We start from the raw sequence: 27,284 nt of genomic DNA, 5'->3' as shown, positions 1-27,284 counted from the left end.
CCTTCCCTTATTAGCAAACCCACGTTTCTAACGCTGAAGTCAAATACACTCTGAACACTTCCTGTGAGCAGGTACTACAACAAAAAAAAATCATTTTTCATCACAGAGCTACCTACTGCTCAGAGTAGAGCTCTTCTGTAAACTACTGGTTTTCTTTATTTTGTTACAAGTTGCTTTTAACACACCTACCCAGCATATATTTCACAAAGAAGAAAAATCTGTGCGGAGTCATTGGATGCAATACTCTTGTGATGTTCCTGTATACTTTCTCTCCTTGCTGTGAGGTAGAGAATGCCAGAACAGAAATTATATGCTTATTCAACACATAGGAGGCACTGTCACAACAATGGTATCAGTACCTTCCCCTGGACTTGCATGCCAACAGCATCTCTGCTGTCATGTTAGTATGTGATGCTAAGGAAGAGGTGGGGCAGGAACCAGGTGTGTTCAGTATTGGACTACTCTTCTGCCTGCAAACCACTCCTGTTTATATGAGAAGAGAGGATTTTGCATGCTAAATATTGAAAACTGTATTTTCTTCCATATAACTTATCAAAAAGAGATATTGAGGGCCCAAATTCACCAATGTGATTTACAGTCAGCCTGGGCCTACCCCACTGCTGAGTGTTCCGAGTTCCTCATGATGCAGGATTCTGCAAATCACATTCCCTTCTCCAGCAGCAGGACCAATGTGACAGCAGCAAGTCCTCACTGGAAGCCACCTGCCTGGGAGACTGTCTCCCAGGCAGGATCAGGCCAGCATCACAGAAGGAGCAGTTCATGACCTGGACACCTCTTTAGCAGACCTGTGCCTTTTTGCTGGTTCATGCCATCTGGCAAATCACCCCAGAGAAGGCTCTTCACTTCATTAAGCAGGGTCTGTACCTATAACTCTCTTCAGGGGGACTCACCTTCAGGCATGGGCACAGACCTGAGATAAAACAATGACCCACTTCTCACCCGGGGTACCTTGCCCCGGCATGTCTGGTCGTGTCCCTGTGGGTGGAGGGCTTAATGCCTGCAAAAAGCCCCCATCCAAGTGCGTTAGTGATAAGATGAGAGAATGTAAGCTACACCAGGAGAAGTTTAGGTTGGATATAAGGAAGAATTCCTTAGCAGAAGGCATGATAAGGCACAGGCATGGACTGCCCAGGGAGGTGTGGATGCCACCCATGTTTATACCAATTTAAGGACAGACTGGACGTGGCACTGAGTGCCCTGGTCAAGGCTGTCAAGGTGGTGTTGGGTCACGGGCTGGACTCCACGACCTCAAGAGCTCTCTTCCATCCAGCCTGGATGTTTCTGTGATTCTGCGGCTGCGTTCGAGTTCACCGCACTTAAAAGCCTTTCATAGGCTTTTACCCTCTGACCTGTTTGCCCTCCCACGGCCCTTGGCAAGGATCCATTTTTTTATCTTTTTCACACGTATTGCTGGGGCCACACCAGCCGCTTCACACGGGGGCTGCCCCGAAACCCGGGGGGGCAGCGGAGGGGGCCCCCGCGCCTCGGTGCTGTGGGGACGGCCCCGCCGGGCAGCTACCACGGGCTTGCGGGGAAGTCATTTATTCACAAACAAGCGAAGAGCGGCCGGTTCCCGTGGCTGATTCCCTGTTCCCTGTTCCCGGCTCCCGGGGCCGGAGGGACACCGTGTGCGCCGGCAATAGCGCTCCGCCGCAGCCGCCGCCGCGCCCGGAACTCGGCGCGCAGCCGCTGTTTCCGGGGGAGCTCTGGAACGGGCCGGTCGGTGGGAGCACACGTGGAGCGGGCGGCGGGACCGGAGCGGACCCGGCCCGGGCTGACCCCACAGCGGTGTGAGTGCGACGGCATTGCACAGCGGTGCGGGTGGGACACTACTGCACAGCGGTGTGGAGGGGGGACGCCATTGCCCAGGGGTGTGGGTGGGACAGCACTGCACAGGGCAGGTGTGCGGTGGCAGCTCGTGGGCAGCGGCCCCGTGGGAGGACCCGGTTCCCCCTCAGGGCCCGCGGTGTGCCCGGCATCCCCGTGCCGCGGGTACGGGCCGTGCCCCTCGCCTGCCGCCCCGCCGGGGCACTGCGGCCTGCCCGGAGCCCCGCGGCCCCGGCGCGGAGGGCCCCGGTGCTGCCGTACGCTCTCGAGGCCGCGCAGTGCGAGAACGAGCTCCTTTCCCGAGCTGGTCAGGTGGTGCTGGCACGGTAAGCCCTTCTCCCGCAGGTGTGTTTTGTGTGTGTGTTCTGTGTGCTCACTGCCTGGTCTTCCTGTGCCAGCTGAGCCCAGAACCGCACAGAGGAAATCTGCGTCTTATCGGTTGTAAACAACTGCTGGAAGAGTGAGATGGAGGAAAAAGAGAAGAAGAAGCATCGTGCGAAGCACAGCGGGCCAAAGGCAGAGAAGAAAAGGAAGCGTTATCTCAACGACCTGGGAATAGGAGATGAGGAGGATGCACGGAAGAGAAACCCCAAAGCCTTTACGGTGCAGTCTGCTGTGCGGATGGCCAGGACCTTCCATCGGTAGGAAGTGGGAATTGGTTATAGAGCATGCAGGGTCAGCTGGATGGACAGGTGTTGGCTGGGGTTACTTTGTTGCTTTGTCTGGAAGCCATTCCAATTCTAATTCACCAGGTTGTGTTGTAGTCTATGCCTGTGTCAGAAGTGTGATGCTTTCTGCATCTGTGTTACACGGTACAGCTGTGTTGATCAGTGATAAAAAAAGGTATAGCTCCTTAGACTCCATTGGAGTTCCACATACATTTTAGTATCTGGGCTGAGGGTGAACCTTTGTTTCCAAGATTTTGCAAATACTGAAGGCTTTCAAAGAATAAACATTGCTGTTTATTACATTCCTCTGTTTATTTATTACAAATTTCTTCTCAGAACTCAGGACTTGAAGACTAAAAAACATCACATTCCTGTGGTTGATCGCACTCCTTTGGAGCCACCTCCAGTGGTCGTGGTTGTAGTTGGCCCTCCCAAGGTTGGGAAGAGCACTGTGATAAAATGTCTCATTAAGAACTTCACAAGGCAAAAGCTGGTTGAAATCCGGGGTCCTGTTACAATTGTTTCAGGTGAGAACAAAGAAATGGAAGTGTGTATTTTGTGCTCCTTATTTGTCTTGCTTTTAGAGCTAGGATGTGTCCATGTTCTTGTAATTTTTGGTCATTTTGAAAAAATCATTTGGATGTGTGATCAGGCATATTTACTAACAGTAAGTTATTACTTACTTACATACTTATTAACAGTAAGAGTGAGATTTGGGCTTTGGGGGACTTGTCACTCTGAGCTTGATTTTCATTCTGCAGGAATCCCAATTCTCTTTTGGTTTTTTTGGTTTTTGTTTCTACCTTTCTGACTTTTTTCCCAGTTTCTTCCACCCCCCAAACCTTTCACAACTTTGCCTTTTCTAGTGGGTTCTGTTTTCCCTTTTGAACTGTTTTTCTCTGGCTTCATTTTAATCTCTAAACATTTCTCGTATTCTTTCAGTTTCGCTGTCCTTGTGTACCTTTCTTTCTTAAGCCAAGGATTACTTTGCCTAACCGGTTCCACTTACATTTCTCCACCTCACCTCTTGGTCAGTTCCTTCTCCTTTTTGTTAAATTTTCAGTCCCAGTTTCCATTTGTCTTGGTTTGTTCCCTTCATGTGTTTCCCTAAATGTTACCAAGAGGATCACTGAGGTTCTATGCACAGCCCACAGCACTCAAGGCACAAATTTGTAAGGGACATCTTGCTTGAAGACAGATAACTGTATGTTTGGTGCAGGTAGACTCTTCAGAGACTTTAACTAACAAGTCTTGTTTTTGCAAGGAATGATTGACAAAAATGGGAAAGAAAAAATGGAAAGAAAATTCACGTTTCATTTGATTTCCTAATTGGTCTACTGGATCTCAAGTGTTGAATTTTTCAATTGAAAAGATGAAGGAATAACCTGTGATACCTGTTGTCTGTAGTTCCTTAAAGTTGTTACTAATGTTGTCTTAAGTTCAATTACCTGACTTAAGTTAGTCAAGCCAAGTTATCAGTGGGTACTTTTTTTCTCATTTGAATACATGTTAATAAATTTTTTGGTGTGTTAATCCTCTCTTTTTTTTAAAGGCTAGAACAGAGTGTATTTTTTCCTAATAATATCAGAAGAGCAAAAATATATGGTAAAATAAAATTCACAGTGTTAACTGGGGTGCTAAAGACAAAAGAAGCAGAGATTTTTTTTCCCAAAGGTAAAAAACCCATTTTTTTGCTATTAGCATTGTTTTTGGAAAAGCCCAAACAACTAATTTAAAACCATCAGGTTGAGTACATATTTTCAAACAAAAAATTATAATTTAGCAAAATTAAAAACTTGTAAAAACACTTCTACAGTGGTGCATGTTGGATGATCTACATGTTAGACAAGAATTTGAGTTCCAGATACCCTTCAGGAATGTGACCTGAAAAGAAAACAGTGTCCTAATTGGTTTGCTCCCTCTGTTTCAGTTTTTGATTCTTAATTCTGTTTTCAGGTAAAAAACGCAGGCTAACTATTATTGAATGTGGGTGTGACATCAACACAATGATTGACCTGGCTAAAGTTGCTGATTTGGTAAGTTAGTATTGCCACGTGATTTTTACTATAATTATATTGAATATACTACTTTTGAGTGAACTGCACCAATGTCTGATTTCTCTACCTGTTGCTATCAAAGGCATAACTGCTTTTGGTTTCAGAGAAACAGGACTTAAGCTTGTTGACAAACCTAATATTCTGGAACAACCCCTAGGACTTTCCTCATCCTGGGGGTGGGGGAAAATAAAGTGTGTGTGGTGATGGGGAGCACGTGAAAGAAGGGAAATGCAGCTGAACTTCATTGCTAATGCAACTGTTAAACTTTTAATGGAAGATCTTATAACAAGCCAAGGTCATACAGCGACTTTCAAGTAAGGGATTTGGTTAAACCATATAAATCTGAAAATTATTTTTAGTCAAGAAGTTTTCAACTAATGTGTAAAGCAATATGTGTTAGTTTTCTAGTTGGTTTTGATATTTTTATGCACTCCGATGTCCTATAGTTAAAGATCACTGTGTGGCAAAACAACTGATTTCAGTGGAGTGTGGTCACCACTGTAATTTACTTATAACTTTTGGGTCAGGGGATTACATCAACTGATCTTGGGGATCCAGTGCACAATCCTTAGAATTTTACTTTATGTGTGGATTTGGAGTATATTATTGATAGCTGATAGGGGTTTGGGATCCTTGTCTAAGTATTAACTATATAAATATCTAAATACATGTGCACACTGATCTAGATATTGTTCTACTTACATGTTTTCTGCCTGAGTAAGGGAGATGCATTAATGCAAATGCAAAATTTTTCTGTTAGTAGATGTGACAGATGTTTGAGGTTCTGTGTGCACATGGTGATGCTGAGACTCTATTTAGTTTTATTGTTGGGGGGCTGAGATTACACAGTTGCTTGAAGATCTGTCATCAGTTCCCCTGTGTTTTAGTTCTTTATTGCTGAGACCGTGATACGACTTTGCTTCCATTTTCATGTGATTGTTGGTTGCTGTTTTCCTGTGTCAGTGCATTTTAGTGATGCTTAACAGTAATTGCAAAGTTAGTTTGTCTCATTTTACCAAAAGAACCTAAAGGGCATTGGTGCATCCAAGACACAGATATAAGAAGTTCATTAATTTTCTAAGATGTTCCTGAATATATTGGAAGATACTCAATTTTGCATATTTTAAATTTACAAGGCAAACACTTCTTCAGATCTTATTACAATACTGTATGTTATTGCATCCCTAGACCAGCCATATTCTTCTATATTTTTTTTTAGAGACAATGAGCAAATCAAGTCTATATAAAGGAGATTTGATTGACTGGGAGAAGAGATTTGATTTCCTAAGCCTCATTAACTTCTAAAGCAGCTAAAATCTATACTTTAATTGAAAAACAAAGTGAGTTTTCAGGTTATATGAAAATAAAATACAAAACCTTTTGCAAGATTTTGGTTCCAAGAAGCTTATGACTTTAAAGGTGTGGTCTTTGAAATTAGCTCATGTGGGCCCCATGGAATTTCTATAGTGAAATGTGGATGTTGTGTTTTCAGGTTCTAATGCTTATTGATGCCAGCTTTGGATTTGAGATGGAAACATTTGAATTCCTGAACATTTGTCAGGTACATGGATTTCCCAAAATTATGGGAGTTCTTACCCACTTGGATACATTCAAGAACAACAAACAGTTAAAGAAGACTAAGAAGAAGTTAAAGCACAGATTCTGGACTGAAGTGTACCCGGTAGGACATTTAACATTAATTTTTTCATATATTTTGCTTTATGGAAGCTAAATTAAAAACGGGGCAATACTTAAGGGTTTATTATGTTCTTACATCTTTTAAATAATACCATAAGGGAGCAATGTGGGTATTGTATCAGATTATGTCATCTTTCTTCTATTTGCAGAAATACTTGTGTGATTATTCTTTATCCCAGTGTGGTAAGCTACTAAACATGCTACTAGTGAAAGGTCTGTTATGCAGGTGCTGTGCAAGGAGAATCTGCTTATAGGTCTGTATGAGGTCTTCTGGATGTGCCCCCTAAGATTTAGGGGGCAATTTTCCTGTTGAAGTAAACTAGTCAGTTTGATCTCTAGAACCAGTTGTAACCTGCAATATCCAACTATGATTTACAAATTAGAATTGTTTTTTTGTTTGTTTGGTTGTTTTTTTTTAGTTTATTAGGTATTAAATAGATATTAAATATAACGTTTTTATGCCTTTTTAATGTGTTTAGGGTGCTAAGTTGTTTTATTTGTCTGGGATGGTTCACGGAGAATATCAAAAGCAGGAAATTCACAACTTGGGGCGTTTTATCTCGGTTATGAAATTCCGACCTCTTACTTGGCAGACGTCTCACCCGTACGTTCTCGCAGACAGGTGTGTCCTTTTCTCTCTCTTCTTCAACCTCAGCGCAGGTAGCACCTGCTGTTTGAAAAAACTGTAATATTAGACCTCAGTTCTGTGGGTGAATGGGTGTTTAGTGTTACCTGGGTGGCTCTGGGAAGTGAAAGCCTCCTCTGCAGGTTTGTGCCGTTAGCTTTAGCCATTCAGTTTTCACTTGTGTCAGACCATGTATATATCTCTGGCGTATTGTAAATACTTGTGAAACACAGAAACAAAAATTAAAATAATCCTACTTGTTGATGGTTATATTGAATGTATGTGGAAAAGGAACAGCATTCCAGCAATTAAACAACAGCTGGCGAATTAGTCCCTTCCGCTTCATCTCCATGTCTGGTATTTAATTCACAGTCTCTTTGGAACGTGAAACTAATCTTTGATGGTGGCTGTGGCTATTTGGGACATTACCTCACCTTTCATGTTTTATTACCAGAATGCTTATAATTATGACTAAACTCCCACGAGAATCCAAGGTGCCTAGAATGAGCCTCTTTCAAAGCTCTAATTCTTTCGGAAAAATTGTCATGAAAAGGTCGTACAAAATGCACAAAGCAAAGTGAGGGAAAACATACAAAAAAAATTCGGTGGTTTTTCAGTAACATTGTTTTAGGCTGTGTAACTGTTATAGTTATTATGATAGTTGGGTCAGTTTACAGCTGATCTGCAGCCAGGACGCCTGTCCCATTCTCGTCCTTGACTGTGTGTTTGTGTTGCCTCCGTTTTGCAGTGTTGGAAGGAGTTTCCCCCTCATCTGCCTGCAAACAGTCATTTTCTGTGGTAGCTTTTGTGTTGCTCACTGATATTATTAGGGAAAAGAAGATATTGTGTGGCTGCAGGGAATGTGACATTCAGCTGTTTGACCTCTAATGACAGAATTAATTTGAGGAGAGTTGTGTGTGCAAAGTGTATGAACAGTAGTTAAAATGTGCTAAGAAAGCAGTGCACGTTTAGTGAAATGTCAATAAATCTTCTGGAAATACATTATCGAACATGATTGTACAACTTTTAAAATACAATTTTAGAAAGCTTTCAGAAGATCTTTTTCCATGATTTTTTTTTTTTTCTTATGATCATTCTATTTTGATTACTGGAGTCTGGAGAGCATGCAGTGGCAGCTGTTCTCTTTTCTTTAAATTACCTTTTTTCAAAAGTTACTGTTGCAACTGCTGGATATTTTAACTTTCATTTTTGATGTTGGGTAGAATGGAAGAGTTGACAAACCCAGAAGATGTTCGAATCAATCCCAAATGTGACAGGAAGATATCACTTTATGGATACTTGAGAGGAGCACATCTGAAAAACAAAAGTCAAATTCATATGCCAGGTAATTTATCAGATTCTAAAAACTCTTTCTATACTGATCTGTGAATAACAACATGAAATGATTTGTATCTTTAAACTGTATGTTGTAAAATAGATTTTTAACATTTCTTAATATGTTATGCTCTTGGAAATTATTTTTCATAATACAAGTTTTTGTGAAAATAAATCTTGTAATTAGCTTTGCTTTTAATTGGGCAGTTTTGTCGCAGTGTTAAACACAATATTCACAGTGTTTAAAGCTTTTCAGAAAAGTGAGTTGCTGGTTTTCTCATTTAAAAACAAGGAAACAAACAAACCCAAAACTTGGCAGGATTCTGGCGAATTTATGTATGCTTCTCCAAGTTCAGTAGTAAGACAGAAGAGTTGGATGTTTGGTACAGAGCTTGCTATTGATAAATTACTGAATGCCACAATGTTTTTGTTTTGGTTTGTTGGTTTTTGTTTGTTTGTTTGTTTAATCTCTTCATGGTGAGTTGCACATATTTCAGAATTAAAACTTTGTGCAAACCTTGTTGCTTCCTTTGTCTGTCAACCCAGGTGTTGGAGACTTTACTGTGAGTGATGTGAGTTTCCTACCAGACCCCTGTGCTCTCCCTGAGCAGCAGAAGAAACGTTCTTTAAATGAGAAAGAGAAACTAGTCTATGCCCCTCTTTCAGGAGTTGGGGGCATTGTATATGATAAAGATGCTGTTTATATTGACCTTGGTGGAAGCCATGCTCATGAAAAAGAAGAGGTAAGAGAACGCTGGTGGTGACTTGAATTCTTGTGCAAAATGTAGTTTTTATCCTTAGAGTCAAAGTAAGTGTTTAAAAATAAGCTGCTTTAAAATAATCAATCCTTATCTATCCATAGTGGGTAATTACTTTTTTTCTCCTCCAAGGATTTCAGAGAAGGGATATTTCAATTATCTGCTATTGTCCAAAACATTTGGAAGATCGGTTAATAATAAGTACGAAAGTTTGTGTAATAACTTTTCAAACATTGACATAAGATATATGAAAACTCCTGGTACTGGTGTATTATCACCCAGGGCATGGTGATTGTGGGAGAACACTTACAGGATTTGACTGGTCAAAGGGAGAGATGGAAAACATTTGCCTACAAACAAATTGAATTCAGCTTTTTTTTTTTTTTTCCTGTATTCTGCTAAATGTTAAATGCCTTTGGGTCTGTGATAATGTGTACTTGCTGTATTTACTGTAGTGGTTGCATACTGTGAAGGTGAGTCCCTCTTTAATTTTTCTTGGTTTGGTATTGTATATATTCTTGAAATGTGAAGCGGAGAAGGGAGACCTTGCTAGTCTGAGAAAATGTTTATATGAAATGCTCTGCATTCTTTTCTTGCATATGCATATTTCTGCTGGTATAGGCAGATAGACTCATAGCTGTTTTTTAGACATTTGTTTATTCATTTTAATTGAGAAGTAAAAAATCTTGGCTTTCCAGGAGGAAGTGAGACCAAATCACGAACTCGTTCAGAGCCTCATCTCCACACATTCAGCCATTGATGTTAAGATGGCATCAAGCAAGGTCTCTCTCTTCATGGACTCTAGACCCTTAGGTTCAGAAGATGTAGGACAAGAGTAAGTTTTGAATGCTGAGCAGTGTTTGAGTGTGAACGAATCTCTAATTTCAGGCTCTAGTTTAGGAAAAATTCTCAATAGAACATAGTTAATAGAATGGCATATTGTCTAATTCTTCCTCTTCTGAGATTACTCATATGCTACATGTGTATTTTGAGATAGAAATAATTGGTACTAGAAAGTTTTACAAGCAATATAGTCCTGCCTTCCAAGAATTTCTTGCTGATGTAGCCCAAGTAGCATATTTCTGTTTTTCTTCAGTTTTAGAGAATGTCAGTCATAATCTTCAGTGAAATTAATTGTATAACCTATTTTCATTCCATGGAAAATGAAGAAATTTCCTGGAATTATTTATGGCTACAGCACAGGGTGTATTCTTGAATTAAGAGGCACTCTTACTTAAAGAACACCATTGCCTTTCTGAATGTTCTCCATCACCTCGCTTTGTTTGAAAAAAAAAAATAAAACTGTACAATTATTTAAAAATACCATATCATTAAAATTTTATTGTACTTTACCATCTTACTCCAAATGTGATCTTTGGGAAAACAGGTTTGTGATGCCAAAAGAAGAGAGACAGCTTGATTTGAAGACTGGAAGAGTACGTCGAAAGGCCGTATTTGAAGAAGAGGAGAAAGAAAATGATGATGCAGTAAGTGATGAGGAAGATGACCAAGAAGAAGAAGAAGGAGCAATGTCTGAGGATGGAAGTGACGGTGATGATGAAAATGATACTGAGGAAGAAAGTGAGAGAGAGCTGTTAAGGGAAGAGATGACCATTAGGAGAGCCAAACGTATGAAAACAGAGGTGCCCAAGGAAGAAGCTGTGAATGAACTGCCAGCATTTGCAGACAGTGATGATGATCTTGAGATGAGTTCTGAAGAAGAAGGAAAAACTGCCCCTGAAGGCAGTGAGATAGAGGAAGAAGATGATGATGATGATGAGGAGGAGGATGAAGAAAGGACTCGCAAAGATGAAAGCTCAGATAGTGAATTTGAGGCTGCAAAAAAAAGAGCTAAATCCAAGCAGTATGATGTAAATAGTGGACATACAGAAACAAAATCACAGACCTCAGATCACAGTCTGAAAAGAAAAGCAGTGCTCACTACAGATTCGGGAAACTGCACAGCAGAAGAGGCATCAGAATCTGAGGTTGAAAACTCTTCCCTTGATGAGGGTGATGGTGAAGGAGGATCACATGATGAATTAGAAGTCGAAGAGTCAAATAGTGATGGGTTTCAACACAGTCAAGCAAAGAAAGCTCATAATGTTAGACAGACTAAACTTGAAGCTGTAGAAGCTGAGGATGATGATGTGGAGAACCTCCTGAGAGAGGAAGAGGAGTATGAAGAAAAAATAGATCTTTCTGCTGACACAATAGGTAAACTATAAATGTTCAATTTTTACAGTCCATTTTTAATTGTATCAGTTGGAATTAGTTGTTAGTAAATACTATATAATCTTGGCTCTCATATATATATATATATATTTACAGTTGTTAAGTGGCAAATGTCGAGTTAGGAAAGCTGGGAATATCTGCTAGTAAGCCTTTCACTTGTAATGTAGTGTGCAGGTCTGAGGTTTCCTTCCTCTAAAACAGAGGTGATTCATTTTATAAACTTCATTGATTTTGCATATACTTCTCTTTATAGCTGTGTGTGTAAAACAAATTAGGATGGTCTATTACATCTAGAAAGATTAAAATATTCTTGGAGGAGTGTTACTAAAATGCATTAACAACTCATTGAACACTGGAACAGGTTGCCCAGAGAAGTTGTGGAATCTCTATCTTTGGAGATACTCAAAAGCCATCTTGACATAGTGCTGAGCAACCTGCTGTAGGTGACACTGCTTGAGCAGTGGAGCTGGACAAGACGACCTCCAGAAGTCCCTTCCAGTCTCAACCATCCTGTGAAGAAGATGTGTATCATCATAAACATAATCAAATCTGTCGCCATTGCCAATAAATTCTTAAAATTTTGTCCTAAAATTAGGACTTGTCATAAAAAAAATCAGTGATCTAATTTGTTAGCCACAATTTATGTTTCTGTGTATATATGGAGTATGAGAAAAAGAAACTGTGGGTTATTTAAATTATTTTTGTAGCTCCTAATTCTTGTTTTTATTCAGGTGCACTTAAGTGGAAGGAGGACCTTACACAGAAGGCAGCTGAGGCCTTTCTAAGACAGCAACGTTCAACCCCCAATCTTCGTAAACTTGTATATGGAACAGGTACAAATCTGTTTGGAAACTTGTCTTCATATATGGTTACTTTTTAGCTGTTGCCAAGTTTTCAAGTCTGAATATTTGAGCACTGTCTTTTGGTGAGAGGCTTGAGGAGAGTTAATTGACTTTTTAATTGTAGACACTAGTAATTGAAATAAAGACAGTTTTTTACTTTTCCAATAAAAAACATTTTGAGCTCATTTTCCAGACTATTCAGTTATTACTCATGTTTTCTGCTACAGTTATTTCAGTTTTACAGTTATTTCTGCTACAGAAGTTTGATCATTTATATAATTGTCTGCTAGATACTGTGCAAATCCATTGTGGTAATTGTGTTTCATAAAGGGATATTGTTTGTTGGCTGTTTTCAGGAATTTCTGTCTCACAGTGACTGGAATATTCTCTTAGGCATGACTTAGTATTATCATATCGCTAATGAGGTGTTTGCCAAGGAAAAAAATAGCTAGCTGGCTTAAAAGGAAGAGAAAATGACTATTTATATGATTTGTCCAGTTTAATGCACAAGTTTTCCTGTCACTGTATGAGTGTACAAACCTCATTATGCAAAACCTTGTAGATCACAATGAGAATTTGGCTTTTTTAAACCTTCCCTGGTACAGGAGTAGGAGGATTTTCTGACAGATTCTTGATTTACAGACAAGCTTTATGTCCTTCCTCTTCACAGATAATTTTGGTATTGTTCCTATTTATGATATTGAACAAACATCCTGTGTTGACTTACTAGGCAATGTTTTTTTTCAGATGATTCCAGTTATGCAAATAACTGGATCAGTGTACCTTTTTCTTCGGGCTTTTATAATTAAAATTATTTTTAGTTTGCATCTTTTATTTCCTCAAACTACTGCAGGTATTGTGAAACATAAGACAGAAGAGAAGTGGTTAAGGAATGTAATGCATGTGCTGTGGGGGAAACCATCACAGGTTATATGTTTGATTTAGTTGTAGAGGATGAGGACCATGAGAGTGAGGATGCAGACGATGAACTTGGAGGTTTGTTTCGTGTCAGCCGTCCAGACAAAGAATCCAAACAGAAGGCTAATGCTCTTGACTGCTCCAAATTTCTGATAGAAAAGCCGCAAGATTGGGATTTAGAAGAGGTAATACCATTGGATAATTGTTTCTGCATATCCTGTGGTGGTTATGTCCTGGCTGTATCTCATGAAGTACTGCTGAGTTGTCATTGAAACAGACCTATGGGAGCTATGGCCAGAGTGTCTTATACTCCGCTATTTGCTGTCATTAGAAGTAACAGATTCCAAGGTCTGTGCTTACAGGAGTGGAAAGTTACAATAAATCAATTCAGTCCTTGGCTGTCTTGAATATTTAGTGGATCATAGTTTGCTGTGTATGTACCAAAAAGTAAAAAGCAGAGGAATCCTGAGTGAAAATTCAGTGTAGGGTAGAGACCTCGTTAGTGTAAAGACCTTTGTGCAAGAGTTAAGTTGGTTTCATATTCCTGCTTTTGCTGAGGCATTGTGTAGTTTTGGTAATGGTGTCTTGGTGTGGAGCTGCATGTGAGAATAACAGATTGTTATTCAGAGGTGGTATCTCTGATGGGGAAGTGGGGAATGTATTGGAGAACGTTTCAGTTGGTGACAAGCTGTAGCTGTGCAAGGCAATGACACTGTTATTTTGCAGGTTATGAGCAGTATTCGCGACTGCTTTGTTACTGGAAAGTGGGAAGATGATAAAGATGCAGCAAAACTGTTGGAGGAAGATGGTATGTGTAAGACTTCTAAAACCTATTCATAAATACAGGATTTTTAAGGAAAGTATGACTTTTTACTTAAGTATGTAGAGTATTTTGCCTTAGTGATATAGTTGCAAATCTCTTTCAAACTATTATATAAATTATTACACAGATACTAATATAATTACACATTGCTCTAAGTCTCTGTATAAACAAGTGGCAAGTACCACATTCTGAAAATTTACTTTCTGAAAAATAGAGTGTATAGTTTCAATTATGAAATGGAGTCCTTGGTCAACACTTGGATACACCAACTTTGAATTATGTATCTGAGTTAAGCAATTGATCCTCCATGTATATTTTCTTCTTTTGGATAGTCATGGTAGAAATAAACAAATTTTTCTTTAATGGGAAGACAAACTTGCCATTCACGTTTGGCTGAAAAGTGAGATCTGTCTTCAGATGTTTTATAGGTGGTTTTTTTGTGTTTTGTTTTTTAAATTAGGAAATATTTAGAAAATTTTAATAATGTGGCTGTATCTTGCATGCAACATAATTGTGATTAGACAGGTTTTTGTAAGCATTTGTTTTTAACCTAAGAATTGTCAGCTATATTGATTTTTTTTTTTTTTTAATTAAACAGGAGCTCAGTTGCTCTGCTGGTGTCTTATATCATTAGAGTGCTAACTAATGTGCTGTGTGGTCCTTTGGGATGATCTAAACTTTATTTACATTTTTTAAATCATAGAGGTATTGAAAGGAAACAGGAGGCGGCACTGGAGTTCAGCTGAGAGCTTTCAGCTGAAGCTCTAGAGAGGGCAGAACAGACTTATAAAACTGTTGATGGGAAGAAAAAATATGTGTACTGAAACTAATTTACTGAGCAGTACTGAGAAATGCACAAGACTGAAAATATGAGAAATGGTATGGAACAACAAAACAGAATGGCTAACTAACAGTCAGATGTCTTGGGTGTTTATTGTTGCAGAAGAACTGTATGGAGACTTTGAAGATCTTGAAACCGGTGTTGTGCACAAAGGAAAGGGTGCTGCTGAAGGAGATGAGGTCTGACCTGCATTTTTATGTTCTTTAGCAACATACACGTGTATGAGTTTCTGATCAAGTGATAGGCATCCTATGTAATAAATTCAGTTTTCATAGAATCAATAGGAAAGAAATCAGTGGTAACAAGGAAGAAAAGATGAGTATTACCAACTTTGGAACTTATAAATATCTAGAATGGCAAGTTTCTAATCTGAGTCTGAATTTTTGTTTAAAGTTAATTATGTAGGAGAAGTCACCTCACTTATTTAACAGTAGGTGTCAGGCTTAATCAAGAGCTGGAGGATCCGGAGGCATGAGAGAAGTATTTTAAAACCAAATGTAATCATAACTGTTTGTACTATGTCATTTCATCTGATGCAGAAGATTATAGCACTCTCTTTAAACACAAAATTGTGGGAACTTGACACAATTTCCTAGTCATTCCTCTTATCTGCATAAAGGAGGCTGGTGGAAGCAATTTTATACTGTGGCTTGGATATCTTCCAAGAACAGAGCTGTAGTTGTCTGTGAAAATACAAACTGAAAAATCAGTTTTTTTTTTGGACTGAACAACTTGATGGTTTTGCATTTAATTGTAAAATTAAGGGTAATGGCATAATTTTGGCAGTTTTCAAATGGTCTGTGAACAGACTTCCTCCTCTCTGGCCCCTAGAGTGCTGCCTTCCAGCACAGTATTACTCAATGCTATCAACAATTATTTTTTTTTCTCTTGCACTATGTATGCTTATATTAGCTGTAGAATAAGAGGTAGGTCAGTTCTAGGGTCTGTTCCCTCACGTTAAAATGAATGTTAAGTCAAAAAATTTTTCTCAGTGAAAAGGGATACAATTAGATCATGAGATCTTCTGGTCACTGCTGAAGTTACGTCTCCTTGTATGACTAGCTTACTAATTTCTGTCTCAAATGGAAATATTTTTCAAGTGTCTAATAATTTGCATTATGAAGAAGTATTGCTTAATAGTGTATATTTAACTGTTGATCAGAATGGGTTGTTTTCTCTGAACCGTGTCACTTGTTTGACAATTTACTGTTGTTTAGTCTGGAAGTGAAGAAGAGGAAGAAGACGAAAAAATATCCAAACCAGAACCTGAGGAGGAGGAAAAGAAAAAGGAGCGCATGGACAAGAAACGGAAACTGAAAGAAATGTTTGATGCAGAGTATGATGAAGGGGACGCCACATACTTTGATGATCTTAAAGAAGAAATGCATAAACAAGCACAGGTACAAGGTGTTAACTTGACAATTTATGTGGCTATATGTCTTCAAAAATACCCCGGAGAGTTTGCCCTCCAAAGGTTTTTTTCGTGGAGACACATGTGACGCTACTTCAGAAAGTACACACAAAGAAATACTTGCTAGTGATTTTTTTATGCTTGAACTTTTTGATTCTGTTAGCTGGAAAGAAAAGCCAAACAACTGAAAGCTTAATTTAAACTGAGGGCAGTAGTTAAATCACTGAATAAGCCAGGATGTGTCATCTAAACTTCATCTACTTTAAAAGTTTGCAACTAAAAAAGAAAAGGCATCCTTTTATGTGTAGGAAGGTGAAAATCTTTCCAATACTAATTTGTGCCATGTATTTTCCTGGTATTATTTTTAGTGTGATTTTTTGCAACGTTATTAGTGGATAAGTAAGTTCTGTGTAACAGTCTTTTTCCTCCAACTGTCAAGTTATTTTGAGGAAAAAATAATTATGACTATTGCTCTGTTCGTGTGGTAGAAGTTGTCAGTGTAACTGCATCCAGAATTTGAGGTGTTGATGTTGTTCCAGGCCTTTCTTTTTTTAGATAAGAACTTGCAACCTTAAAAGTAGCTTCTTTCTTTGACTGACTTGGAAGAACATTGCCTTCTATTGCTAATAACTTCAGTGTCTTCTCTGCTGGCAAAATTTTACCCTAAACAGTCATTAAATGAATTGTTACCTTCTTGCATTATCCTCTGTCATAAGTGATCATATGAGTTCTGGTATGCTGATTTACTAAGAGCTTTGAAAGCACAAATAAGGACATTCAAGTTGAAGAATAAAAGAATTTACAACTGTTCACTTGAGGTCTGTTACAGAAATACATATCAGCAATACTCCTGCTGTGAGATGGAAGGGCAAGGATCTCAAAACTGAGGATGTGCAAAGGCTTCTAAAAAAATAAACTTGAACAAATTTGTGATGTATCTCAATACCTTGAAAAGGGAAATAAGTAGTTATTTTGCTGAAATATGGTGTCTTATTGGTATCTGGGCATCAGAAGCTAGAACCTCCTTGTTATTCACGATATCTACATTTTATGGTACAGAAGAGCTTTTGATGATGCACAGTGTGAGGGTGCACAAAAATATTTTTAAGCTGCTGAGTAAGGTAGGAGCCCAGCCTCCTCATAAGGTGACACCCTAAAGATGAGGACATGATCTTTAAAAGGTACTTGGGCTCCTAAATAAAAAATGTACCTTTGGCAGCTGTATTTTTAAAACCCAAAGTCATCGTTATGAAAGGTCTAACAGAAGTCACTCAATCATTTGCTTCTCTTGGGTACTGTCTTTCAAGTAGACTAACAGGCCCACTTGGGATTTCAAATTGGAAGGAATTCATGGTGGCAGAGATCTTGCTCTGAATAAAAAGTCACAAAACGTATCAGATCTTTCCCAAAAAGATTTATATAAATGTTAGCATGTTTTAAATAGAACTGGCACTTCAGGAATGAGTTGTTAATACTGGAATTTTGTGAAACACATGGTGACTTTCTCTTTGTCACATAGCTTAATCGAGCAGAATTTGAAGATCAAGACGATGAGACCAGAGTGCAGTATGAGGGCTTCCGACCCGGGATGTATGTTCGAATAGAGATTGAGAATGTGCCATGTGAATTTGTCCTGAATTTTGACCCTCATTATCCTATTATCCTGGGTGGTTTAGGCAACAGTGAAGGAAATGTCGGATATGTGCAGGTATGTAGCCAAAGATGTGAGTGCATTTTGTATCAAAACAGGTGTGCTTCAAAGTGTCTGGAGTTACTATTTTCTGTTTATTAAAAATACAGTAAACCCTGAGAGAAACTTTGATCTGTGTCTCTCAAATAGGGGATTTGCTTTTGACACAGACTGTAACTCTACAGTAGCAGATACTGGATTTTTACAGGCTTAATTGGATAGCCGGAAAGGATTACTGTTGTTTAATGTTAATCTGCAGAGGTGTCTCAGGACTAAGGTCTGATACTGTGATTAATGTTCATCTGCAGAGGTGTCTCAGGACTGATACTGTGATTGCTAAATTGCAAACATAAATTGTACTCTGAGCTTCATAGTCTATATATAAGTAACTATAGAAAAGTTACAGGATATTTATAGATATATTTTTTTAATACAATAATTCCTTATATGCATACAAACATGACTTCAAAGTGAGTGAAAAACTGATTAATCTTTCCAGTCAACCCAATGTTAGTGAGAATGTTTGAAGATAGAAAGCTTACTGAATAAAAAATTCTAGTGTAGATAGAAGTTGCTTTCAGTCATTTCTGAAAATGAAGGCTTGAATCTCAGAATTCATGTTGCCGTCGTGTAATAGGATTGTTCATCTTTTCTTCTAATTAGTTGCGCCTGAAGAAGCACCGATGGTATAAGAAGATACTGAAGACACGCGATCCCTTAATCCTCTCATTGGGGTGGAGGCGCTTCCAGACGATCCCCATGTTCTACATCGAGGATCACAACGGGCGTCACCGGCTCCTGAAGTACACACCACAACACATGCACTGCGGGGCAGCCTTCTGGGGTGAGGGCATTCTGGAGCTACTACCCCGTGTCACTTAATCACTGTAAATGTCTCAAGCTTACAGGATGTATCAGGAAATACAGCCAGTAGCTTTTGGAATAGGAAGTCTTTAAATTTCCCCATGGAACATAAAGTGACACCAAATAGTAGGGGAAAATAGGCAGTTGCCTAATATTTGTGAGTTATTTCAGTGATTTGTGAATTATTTGGCTTTTAATCAAATTCTGAGCGTTCTCCTAAGTTGTATCGTATCAAAGAGGATCCTGAATTGTTGGCTGTGTGCAGAGAAACACTTGCTCACATTCAGGGCCCAGCCATTACATGAGTAACTTCGTGTTAACCATTCCTTTAACTTTCATGGGACTTTGTATGTAAGTAATACTTTGAATGCTTTAAACTTTTCTTTGGTTTTATTTATTGAGAATCTTTGACACGTATTTCTAAGTTTTCTGACTTTAAATAGAGGCTAGATGTTGTGTAATAAAGCTTTTCAGAGTTTTTTAATTTAATTTTCTTGCAGGGCCCATCACTCCTCAGGGGACAGGATTTTTGGCAGTTCAGTCTGTCAGTGGCACAACGGTATGTTTGTTATCACAAAATGCTGGTTACTGCTTTCTCTGGGTATTTGGGTAAAATACATAGATTTGGGGAAGAAGGTTTACATATGGTAGAGCAGTGTAGTTGTAGGAACTGAGAAAGTAGGTGGACTCAAGCTTTTGAAAGGTGTATTGTGATAAGATGGGACACTGTATGGAGAGGGGTTTTTTAAACAATTTTCATCTGCTACACTGAAAGAAATATTGCTTTATTATTTTCTGTGGAAGGATTTATACCTACTTGGTTTTAAGGTATACTGTTGAAATAGTTTGTCCTCAGTGGGATTTCTCTGTGTCCTGTGAAAATGTTTGTAGATACCTGATTAAAGCTTGTGAGGGACTTCTTAAGAGACCATGTCCTCAATAGGTCAAGGGCTAATGGCCTCAAACTGGAAGAGAGTAGGTTTGGATTAGAATTTAGGAAGAAATCATTTAGTCTGAGGGTGCTGAGACACTGGCACAGGTTGCCCAGAGAAGGTATGGGTGCCCCATCTCCAGAAGTGTTCAAGGCCAGGTTGGATGGGGCCCTGAGCAACCTGATGTCATGGAAGGTGTCCCTGCCCATGGCAGAGGTGTTGAAACTAGATAATCTTTAAGGTCCCTTCAAACCCAAACCATTCTATAATTCCAGTTTAAATAGTGTTAAAGCAGTATTTGCCAGGTGCAATCTTTGTTGCATATATGTTACTCAAAGGAGATTTATGTTTGCAGGCAATGTAATAATGAAAGCTTTGCATGGCATTGTAATGAGCTTGACAGTAATCAGAGTGGTGATTATTATCTCCTTCCTAAAATATGCCTTGTCCTATTGCACAGCCATTATGTTATATGTATTAAAAGGCTGTTTTCACCATGTGTCCGCAGCATAATCTAGTGACTTAGAGCAGTGCAGAAAGCACTTCCCCTTTGAGACTTTCTGTCTGAGTAAGATTCTGTTTCATAAAGAGAACTCAGTGAGATAGATAACAAGGATTCTTAGATTGCTTCCAAGGTAATTAGAATGGCAGTTCTGAAAATCTCATTAGTGAATGATAGGAATGTTATGTCAGCAGCACCTCAACTAGTCAGTACTAGTCAATTTACGTTTTTCATGCTGCTGTACTCCTGTAAAGGTTAGAAATTCTGAACTCTTAAAAGCAGTTAAATATGGAGTGCAGGTCCCCCACAACATTCTTATCTCTAAGCTGGAGAGATACTCATTTGAGGGGTGGACTGTTTAGTTGATGAGGAGTTGGTTGAATGGTTGTATCTGGAGGGTAGTGGTCAACAGCTCAGTTTCCTGACGTACATTGGTGACAAATGATGTCCCAGTACTGGGACCAGCACTGTTTGATGTCTCCATCAGTGACATAAACAGAGGGATTGAGTGCACCCTCAACGAGGTTGCAGCCAACACCAAGCTGAGTGGTACAGTTGACATGCCAAAGGGATGGAATGCCATCCAGAGAGACCGTGAGAAGTGGTCCTATGGGAACCTTGTAAGGTTCAACAAGACCAAGTGCAAGGTCCTGCATCTGAGCTGGGGCAACTCCCAGTGTCAATTCAGCCTGGGGGATGAAGGAATTGAGAACAGCCCTGCTGAGAAGGGCTTGAGGATGTTGGTGGATAAAAAGCTGGACATGAGCTGTCAATGTGCACTTGCAGCCCAGAAGGCCAGCTGCATCCTGGGCCCCATCAAAAGCAGCATGACCAACAGGCCAAGGGAGGTGATCCTCCCCTTCTATTGTGCTCTCATGAGACCCCACCTGGAGCACTGCATCCAGCTTTGGGGCCCCCAGCACAGGAAAGACAGGAACTTGTTGGAGTGAGTCTGGAGGGGGGCCACCAAGATGACTGGAGGGATGGAAGACCTCTCCTCTGAGGAAAGGCTGAGAGAATTGAGGTTGTTCGTCACAAAGAAGAGAAGGCTCTGGGGAGACCTGATTGCAGTACCTAAAGGGGGGTTATAAGAAAGATGGGGGTAAGCTTCTTAGCAGGGTCTGTTGTGCCAGACAAGGGGGAATGGCTTTAAACTAAGAGAGTTGATTTACACTAGATCCAGGGAAGAAGTTTTTTATAACAAGGGTGGTTAAACACTGGAATAGGTTCACCAGAGAGGTGGCGGACACTCCATCCCTGGAAACATTCAGAGGATTGGAAGGGCTCTGAGCAACGTGATTTAGTGGAAGATGTCCCTGCTCATTGCACAGCTACATGACCTTTAAAGATTATCTAGGTGACCTTCCAATCCCAACTATTTTATGATTTTGTGATTCTAAATGGTTTCTTCACTTTGTGATAAATATACACTCAGCAGTATCTTTCATCTCTGCATGTTTCAGCCTGACTTCCGGATTGCTGCCACAGGAGTTGTGCTCGATTTAGATAAATCCATAACTATTGTAAAGAAATTAAAACTAACCGGTTTTCCGTTCAAAATTTATAAGAACACTTGTTTTATTAAGGTAGGTATGTAGGTATGTATACTGCAAAACCACATGTACTGATGTTAGAAAGGAATGAAACTGGGATTGTCTTTCCTGAGGCAGAAGTTCTGCATTATTATTGCATGCTGTTCTGGATCTCACTAGCCCTTCAGTGTGGTCTCTAAAGATACTGATCATTAGTCAAGCAATATGAATTATTATGAACCAAACAAAAATTCTGCAACAGTCACCTGGTTCACATTCAATGTGATTTTTTTTTTCCTTCCCCACTCCTGCTTCATTCTTAAAACCCACTGATTAGCTTCCCACAGTGGCAGATACCTCTGGAGGATGGGAACCTGTCCCTGGCATCATTCAGGCAGTTTGATCCCACTAAATTTCAGCTCTGGAATCAAAGATGATTTCTAGCGGTGCTTAAGACTTCTCAGTTACAGTTACAAAAGTGTTTGGGTAGGAAGTGTTGCAGAAATGAATGTTCATTGACCTTCCAGCTGTCCTTGGGCTTTCAGGCTCAGGAAGAAGTTAGGTTATTCTTCATTTGGGGCAGCAAGTAAGTAAGCAGTGACCCCAACAGTGAAGCACTCAAGTATTCACACTAGGCATAGACAAATTTTTTTCCTTGATTTCCTTGTGATTTTTGAAAAAAGCACAAACCTTGGAGAGCTGTATTGTATTAGAGTCTCACAGCTAGCAACTTCAGGCAGCTTGCTTGCTTTTAAGGTATTCTGTGTTCCAGCAAGTTACTATAAAGAACTGTAAAGCTTCTCCTAGAAGTGTTCTGGTGTTCTAGAATTTTAGGTGTATGTATTTAATGCTTAGAAACCTTGCCTGTGATACGTGATTCTAAGTCGATTACTTCCAGTAGCTTACCTTAAAGTCAGCTCAGTGTGTTTTTGGTATGATCAGCACTCTTAGTCTAAACACAATGTTATGTTCCTGTTTCTTTATAAGATATGCTTGTAGGACTTAGTTTTTGTGGCCTGTGTTGGTCACAGAGAAAAACTTAGCCTCTTGAATGATGGTGGGTAATTCACATTTTCAGGGGATGTTTAACTCTCAGTTGGAAGTGGCTAAATTTGAAGGAGCAGCGATCCGTACTGTGAGTGGTATCCGAGGACAGATCAAAAAGGCCCTCCGAACTCCCGTGGGTGCTTTCAGAGCAACATTTGAAGACAAGTTGCTGATGAGTGGTAAGTTGCACTTTCCATGTAAGTTATCACACAACTTTCATCCTTCTTCACAGGTTGGAAAGCTGTGTCTCACAATTCTGGAATCTGATAATTAAGATGTGAATTCAGAGAAGGGAAATATCTGGTGACATGCAGAATGAAATTAAAAAGAAGTGCGTTTTATGTTAGATTTCCTTCTGTTACATTCAGAAGTCATATAGTATGCAGATGAAAAGGTTTGAGTTGAAGACATATATCTTCAAGTGTTTTAGTGTTTTACACAGCATGATGTGCCTTTCTCCTTGAACGTGATGAATTGAAATTAGTGGTAAAGTGCTAGAAGGACATTTTTCTGAGAAATCCAAAGACTGGCATTGTAGCTGCAGTTAACTTTTTACTGTAATCTTTTGGGGAAATTATGCAGGGGATAGTTATCTCCTCTGTTTGCTGAGGATCACAGTGATGTTCAGAATATGAGTTCATGCTTATTTGGGTTTATATGACCTGTTTTCCTAAACCCATCAAAATTACAGATAGTGGAAAATAAAAGCAAATTAGCTCTTTTATAGGCAGAGGAAAAGAAAATTGTTTTTTGTCAAGAACTGTACAGGCACATATACATATATGAACTCTGTTACTAGTTCTTGAATATGAATAGTGAATAGGATGGTATTCAGCTGCCTGCTCTTCAGGAATATGTACTCTTCATGCCTTTATGAGGTTTTGCAGAATCCAACTGTACAAATAGTTGCATTGCTTTTACCAAAAGTTGAAAACATTTGGTATATATACCAAACCATATACTAGCACATGGTCTAGGTATCTGTTCTATTCAGGCAATCTTTGTGTGGATGTGATGAACTGTTGTTTTAGAGCCAAGTAATGTTTCCTTTTCTTTCAGATATTGTCTTTGTGAGGACTTGGTATCCTGTTTCTATCCCAGCGTTTTATAACCCTGTAACATCCTTGCTGAAGCCAGCAGGTGAGAAAGATACTTGGAGTGGAATGAAGACAACAGGCCAGCTGAGGTATGAGCGAGGCATCAAACTGAAACAAAACAAGGATTCTCTCTATAAGGTATATGTCTGTTTTGTTTGTTTTTTTTTTAACTAGTGATTGTAGTCAAATTTGCACTGTCTCAGACCTGTGCAAACTGAGAGCAGTGTAAATACATGTTCATACATATGCATGTGTGATTTCATATTTTTATCCACGAGGCACAGTCCTGGCATGAGATGGGAATAAAACAGTGGAGAGCAGATTGTTGTGGGTCAATGAAAGTTTATCAAGTGATCTGCAGGGTAGAAGTCTTCTCCAGAAGCTTACGGAGTCTTACTAGTAATTGGAGTGAACATACCATTCACAGATCAGTGCAAGGATGTTGGAAAATGGGGTTTGGGTTTTGGTTTGGGGTTGGTTTGTTTGTTTTGGTGGTTTGTTTGTTTGTTTTGAGGGGTGCTGTTTCTTTCTGGTTTGTGGTGTTTTGTGGGTTTTTCCCCCTGAAAGGTGGAAATTAAAATAAAAGCTTTTAAAGATCAACAATCTTATATATGTTCTATATTCATTCTTTTAGCCTATTGTGAGGGAGAAGAGACATTTCAATAAGCTGCACATTCCTAAAGCACTGCAGAAGGCACTGCCTTTTAAGAACAAGCCTAAGAATCTTGAGAAGAAAGGCAAGGCTCCAAAAGACCAGTGGAGACCAGCTGTTATCAGGGAGCCTCATGAAAAGAAGGTAATTATCACTTATTCTGAAACAAGGACTCATGAAGGGTAAATGTGTTGTTTAAAACATTTCTAACTTTTGTTTGGCACTTGAATCTACTGCTAGTGCTCAAGATATATATGCTCCTAGCGAAAAACTATCACCTGCAATTTGTTCTGTTCCTGTTTGGCACACAGTATGTATATGGAACTGTCACTGAGTGGATGGTGTCTATTTTTTAGACTAGTCGGTCACCTGAAGCCTAAATATGACTTTTGTCCTTGTCACAGCACTTGCAAGGTATTTCACTTGGATTTAGTGCTCTCATATTATGGGCGACACAAATTGGCAGCTGCAGTTTTTTATTTGACTTGTCATTGCCATGTATTATTAACACAGACAGGATTTGAAGCAAATACTCTGCTTTGAAAATTGAGAATTAGAGTGCTTGCAAAGGCAAGAAGATCCAAACTGCAGTTTAAGTGTTCTACAGTAGCAATTAGGCATAGCCTTTTAAAAGGTATCTAACCAAAATCAGGGTTCACAAAAATTAAAGCTCTTATTAACTTCCTAACAAGATAACTAATTAAACCATTTTGAAAACTGGGTAACAGGTGCAGAGATGATTAGGAACTTGCCTTGAATCTCTGTTTCATTATATATGTCTCTGCTGAGGTTAAACTGTTTCTTACTCACCAAACTGATCTATGTCTATATTGATTGTCTGTTTTCTATTTTAGATATCAGCCCTACTCAGTGCTCTGAGTACAGTGAATAATTACAAGATAAGTAAAGCCAAAGTAAAACATCGGGAACAGCTTAAAGAATATCTCAAAGTTAAGCAGAAGGAGGATGAACAGAAATTCAAGAGGCAAAAGGAGGCTAAGAAAAAAGTCTATCGCATACTGGGACAAAGGGAGAAAAAGAGGCAGAAGTCAAGCTTGAAAGGATCTAGCAAGAAAGAGAAGAGTATGTAAAATTTCATCAGATTTCAGGCCAAATGAGGAAATAGAGTAGCTGTGCAATTTTCTGTTGAAGAAACAAAAAGGCCTTGGACTACACTAGGTGTGCTTTCAAGACAAGGAAGAACTGCAAATATGACCTTGTTCACACTCTTGAATACATTTGGCAATGTATATAAATAAGATGTAGAAGTATGGATTGTGGGTTTTATACATGAATATTCTGGAGGACTTTGTATTTCAGAGTATTTCTATGCATACTGCATATTTTATCTAGCCAATAAAGTATTTTAATGTCAATTACAGAATATTGCTTGTTTGTGTTTTGTCTTAGTACTAGTGGACTTCTGTGGGAGAATGTCTCCAAATATGTTCCTGTGTTGGCAGTACTTTAAGCCATTTTGCCCTTGGCAAATCTTTTATTAAAAGGTGTGAAGATAACTGTTACTGGGTAGGAGTTTTGGAAATTCTCTATCTTTGATGTGCTGGCAAATGCCCTCAGAGTAGCTCGCTCCTGTGCTTAGATCATCAGGTCCTGCATGAAAGCATCTCAGTTTTTTCCACTTCTCACTAGGTATCCAGCAGATCTTCAAAAAGTGTTCCATCCAGATCTTCTGTTACTTGGCCAGTTTTAGCACACTGAGGCTGTCAGTAGATCCCTCAATGACTGCAGCTTTCTGGACAAACAATATCAGACCTTTCCTAATGGTGTGTAGCTACTCTGTGATTTTCTGTGGGGGTAGCGCAGACAGAGTAATTTGCTTCCTTTGGGAACATCTTCCTAGGTCCAGCCAACTTGGTTTGATAATACAGTATTAGACTTAAGATGAATGGAGAGAAGTAGTAGTTGGTTTCAATCCTGTTAATTGAGAGTTGAAGTCTTTTTTTGCATGACAGAAAGCTTTAAACAGTCATTCTATTGGAAGAGCAGAGGAATTTATCTTTTTTATGCCATATGTGGTATCAAGAAGTTACTGTAATGTACCTATTTTTAATACTTCATCCTCAAACAGGCAGTGGGTCAGATAACATCAGTAATTTCTCGGTCCCCTTCCTGAATGAGTTTACTCTTTGTCATCAAGCTGAAATTCATTACTATTACACTGCAGTAATATGTGCTATCTCAGATGTAAGATGTCATGTGGTGTCAGGCTGCCTCACACAAAAGCTTTTGGTTGAATGGGTTTGTAGACTTTTTTTGTGATCATTTAGTATTTTGGGTTTTTCTTAATTAATCTCATAATGTTCTGTGTACTGATATTGAAATTCTAATGCATCCAACTTTGTCTGTACGATATTAGGCTGACACCTGACTCAAATTAATTTGTCAGTAATTTTTTTTCCCCTGTGAGATTCAGATGAGGTCATGTGAATATGAAAACATGATTTATGTTTGAATAATTGAAGAGCCTCTGCTGAATAGACAACTGCTGTCTTCAGAGATTTACAACAAAGCTGTTGGCATTTTGCCCCACAGAGGAGCATAGGATGGTTCATCATGACTTTGTTCAGCAGGGTTGTTTCCTCTTCTGTTGTAGTGTGCTTGGCTAGGTTGTATCTAAACCATCAGAGAAGTGTTTGCTATTAATCCCACTTTTATGCTATTGTGAGCAAACTTCCACCTGAGTTGCTATTTGCATCTTCCATGTATTCATATGTGACAAGTTTTTATGAGTGCCTGAGAAGTTGCCACTGCGCATTTGCTATATATATGTAATGAAAAATAATTTAGATCTAGTTTGTCCAGAGACAAAACTGGGGAGATGGTGGACTTCAATCTTGTTTTCATTGTGGAGAGAACCACTCAGCAATAAAGCGTGAAAATGGTTCACC

At 39.2% G+C, this 27,284-nt stretch overlaps 1 protein-coding gene across 2 annotated transcripts; it reads left to right on the top strand.

Annotated features, from left to right (window-relative positions):
• The first annotated feature begins 1,718 nt into the window (after window positions 1–1,718).
• Window positions 1,719–25,756, top strand: BMS1 (BMS1, ribosome biogenesis factor). Of its 2 annotated transcripts, none has more exons than XM_017807164.1 (23): window positions 1,719–1,811; window positions 2,247–2,489; window positions 2,853–3,043; window positions 4,473–4,552; window positions 6,066–6,254; window positions 6,751–6,893; window positions 8,120–8,241; window positions 8,778–8,974; window positions 9,688–9,824; window positions 10,377–11,206; window positions 11,956–12,057; window positions 13,012–13,169; window positions 13,711–13,792; window positions 14,751–14,827; window positions 15,866–16,048; window positions 17,579–17,767; window positions 18,413–18,593; window positions 19,114–19,172; window positions 21,511–21,633; window positions 22,658–22,805; window positions 23,686–23,861; window positions 24,358–24,519; window positions 25,230–25,756. In XM_017807164.1, the coding sequence occupies exons 2-23, from the start codon at window positions 2,314–2,316 to the stop codon at window positions 25,464–25,466; spliced, it is 3,942 nt and encodes a 1,313-aa protein (XP_017662653.1). In that variant the 5' UTR covers window positions 1,719–1,811; window positions 2,247–2,313; the 3' UTR covers window positions 25,467–25,756. The 2 variants fall into 2 exon arrangements, with proteins under 2 accessions (XP_017662653.1, XP_017662654.1); XM_017807165.1 differs by having other exon boundaries at window positions 1,744–1,811; window positions 2,194–2,489.
• Window positions 25,757–27,284: the final 1,528 nt, after the last annotated feature.

This window comes from Lepidothrix coronata, unplaced genomic scaffold, assembly GCF_001604755.1.
Source record: "Lepidothrix coronata isolate B3197 unplaced genomic scaffold, Lepidothrix_coronata-1.0 Scaffold17, whole genome shotgun sequence".
NCBI classification, from domain to species: domain Eukaryota; kingdom Metazoa; phylum Chordata; class Aves; order Passeriformes; family Pipridae; genus Lepidothrix; species Lepidothrix coronata.
This window is presented reverse-complemented; position numbering and strand designations above follow the sequence as displayed.

What these genes read in the sequence shown, in the direction of transcription:
- BMS1 (XM_017807164.1), top strand. Translation starts at nt 2,314, where the DNA reads ATGGAGGAAAAAGAGAAGAAGAAGCATCGTGCGAAGCACAGCGGGCCA. An exon ending in CCGTACGTTCTCGCAGACAG is followed by an intron (nt 6,894 to 8,119) that starts GTGTGTCCTTTT and finishes GATGTTGGGTAG; the next exon opens with AATGGAAGAGTTGACAAACC. An exon ending in GGGAGCCTCATGAAAAGAAG is followed by an intron (nt 24,520 to 25,229) that starts GTAATTATCACT and finishes TTTCTATTTTAG; the next exon opens with ATATCAGCCCTACTCAGTGC.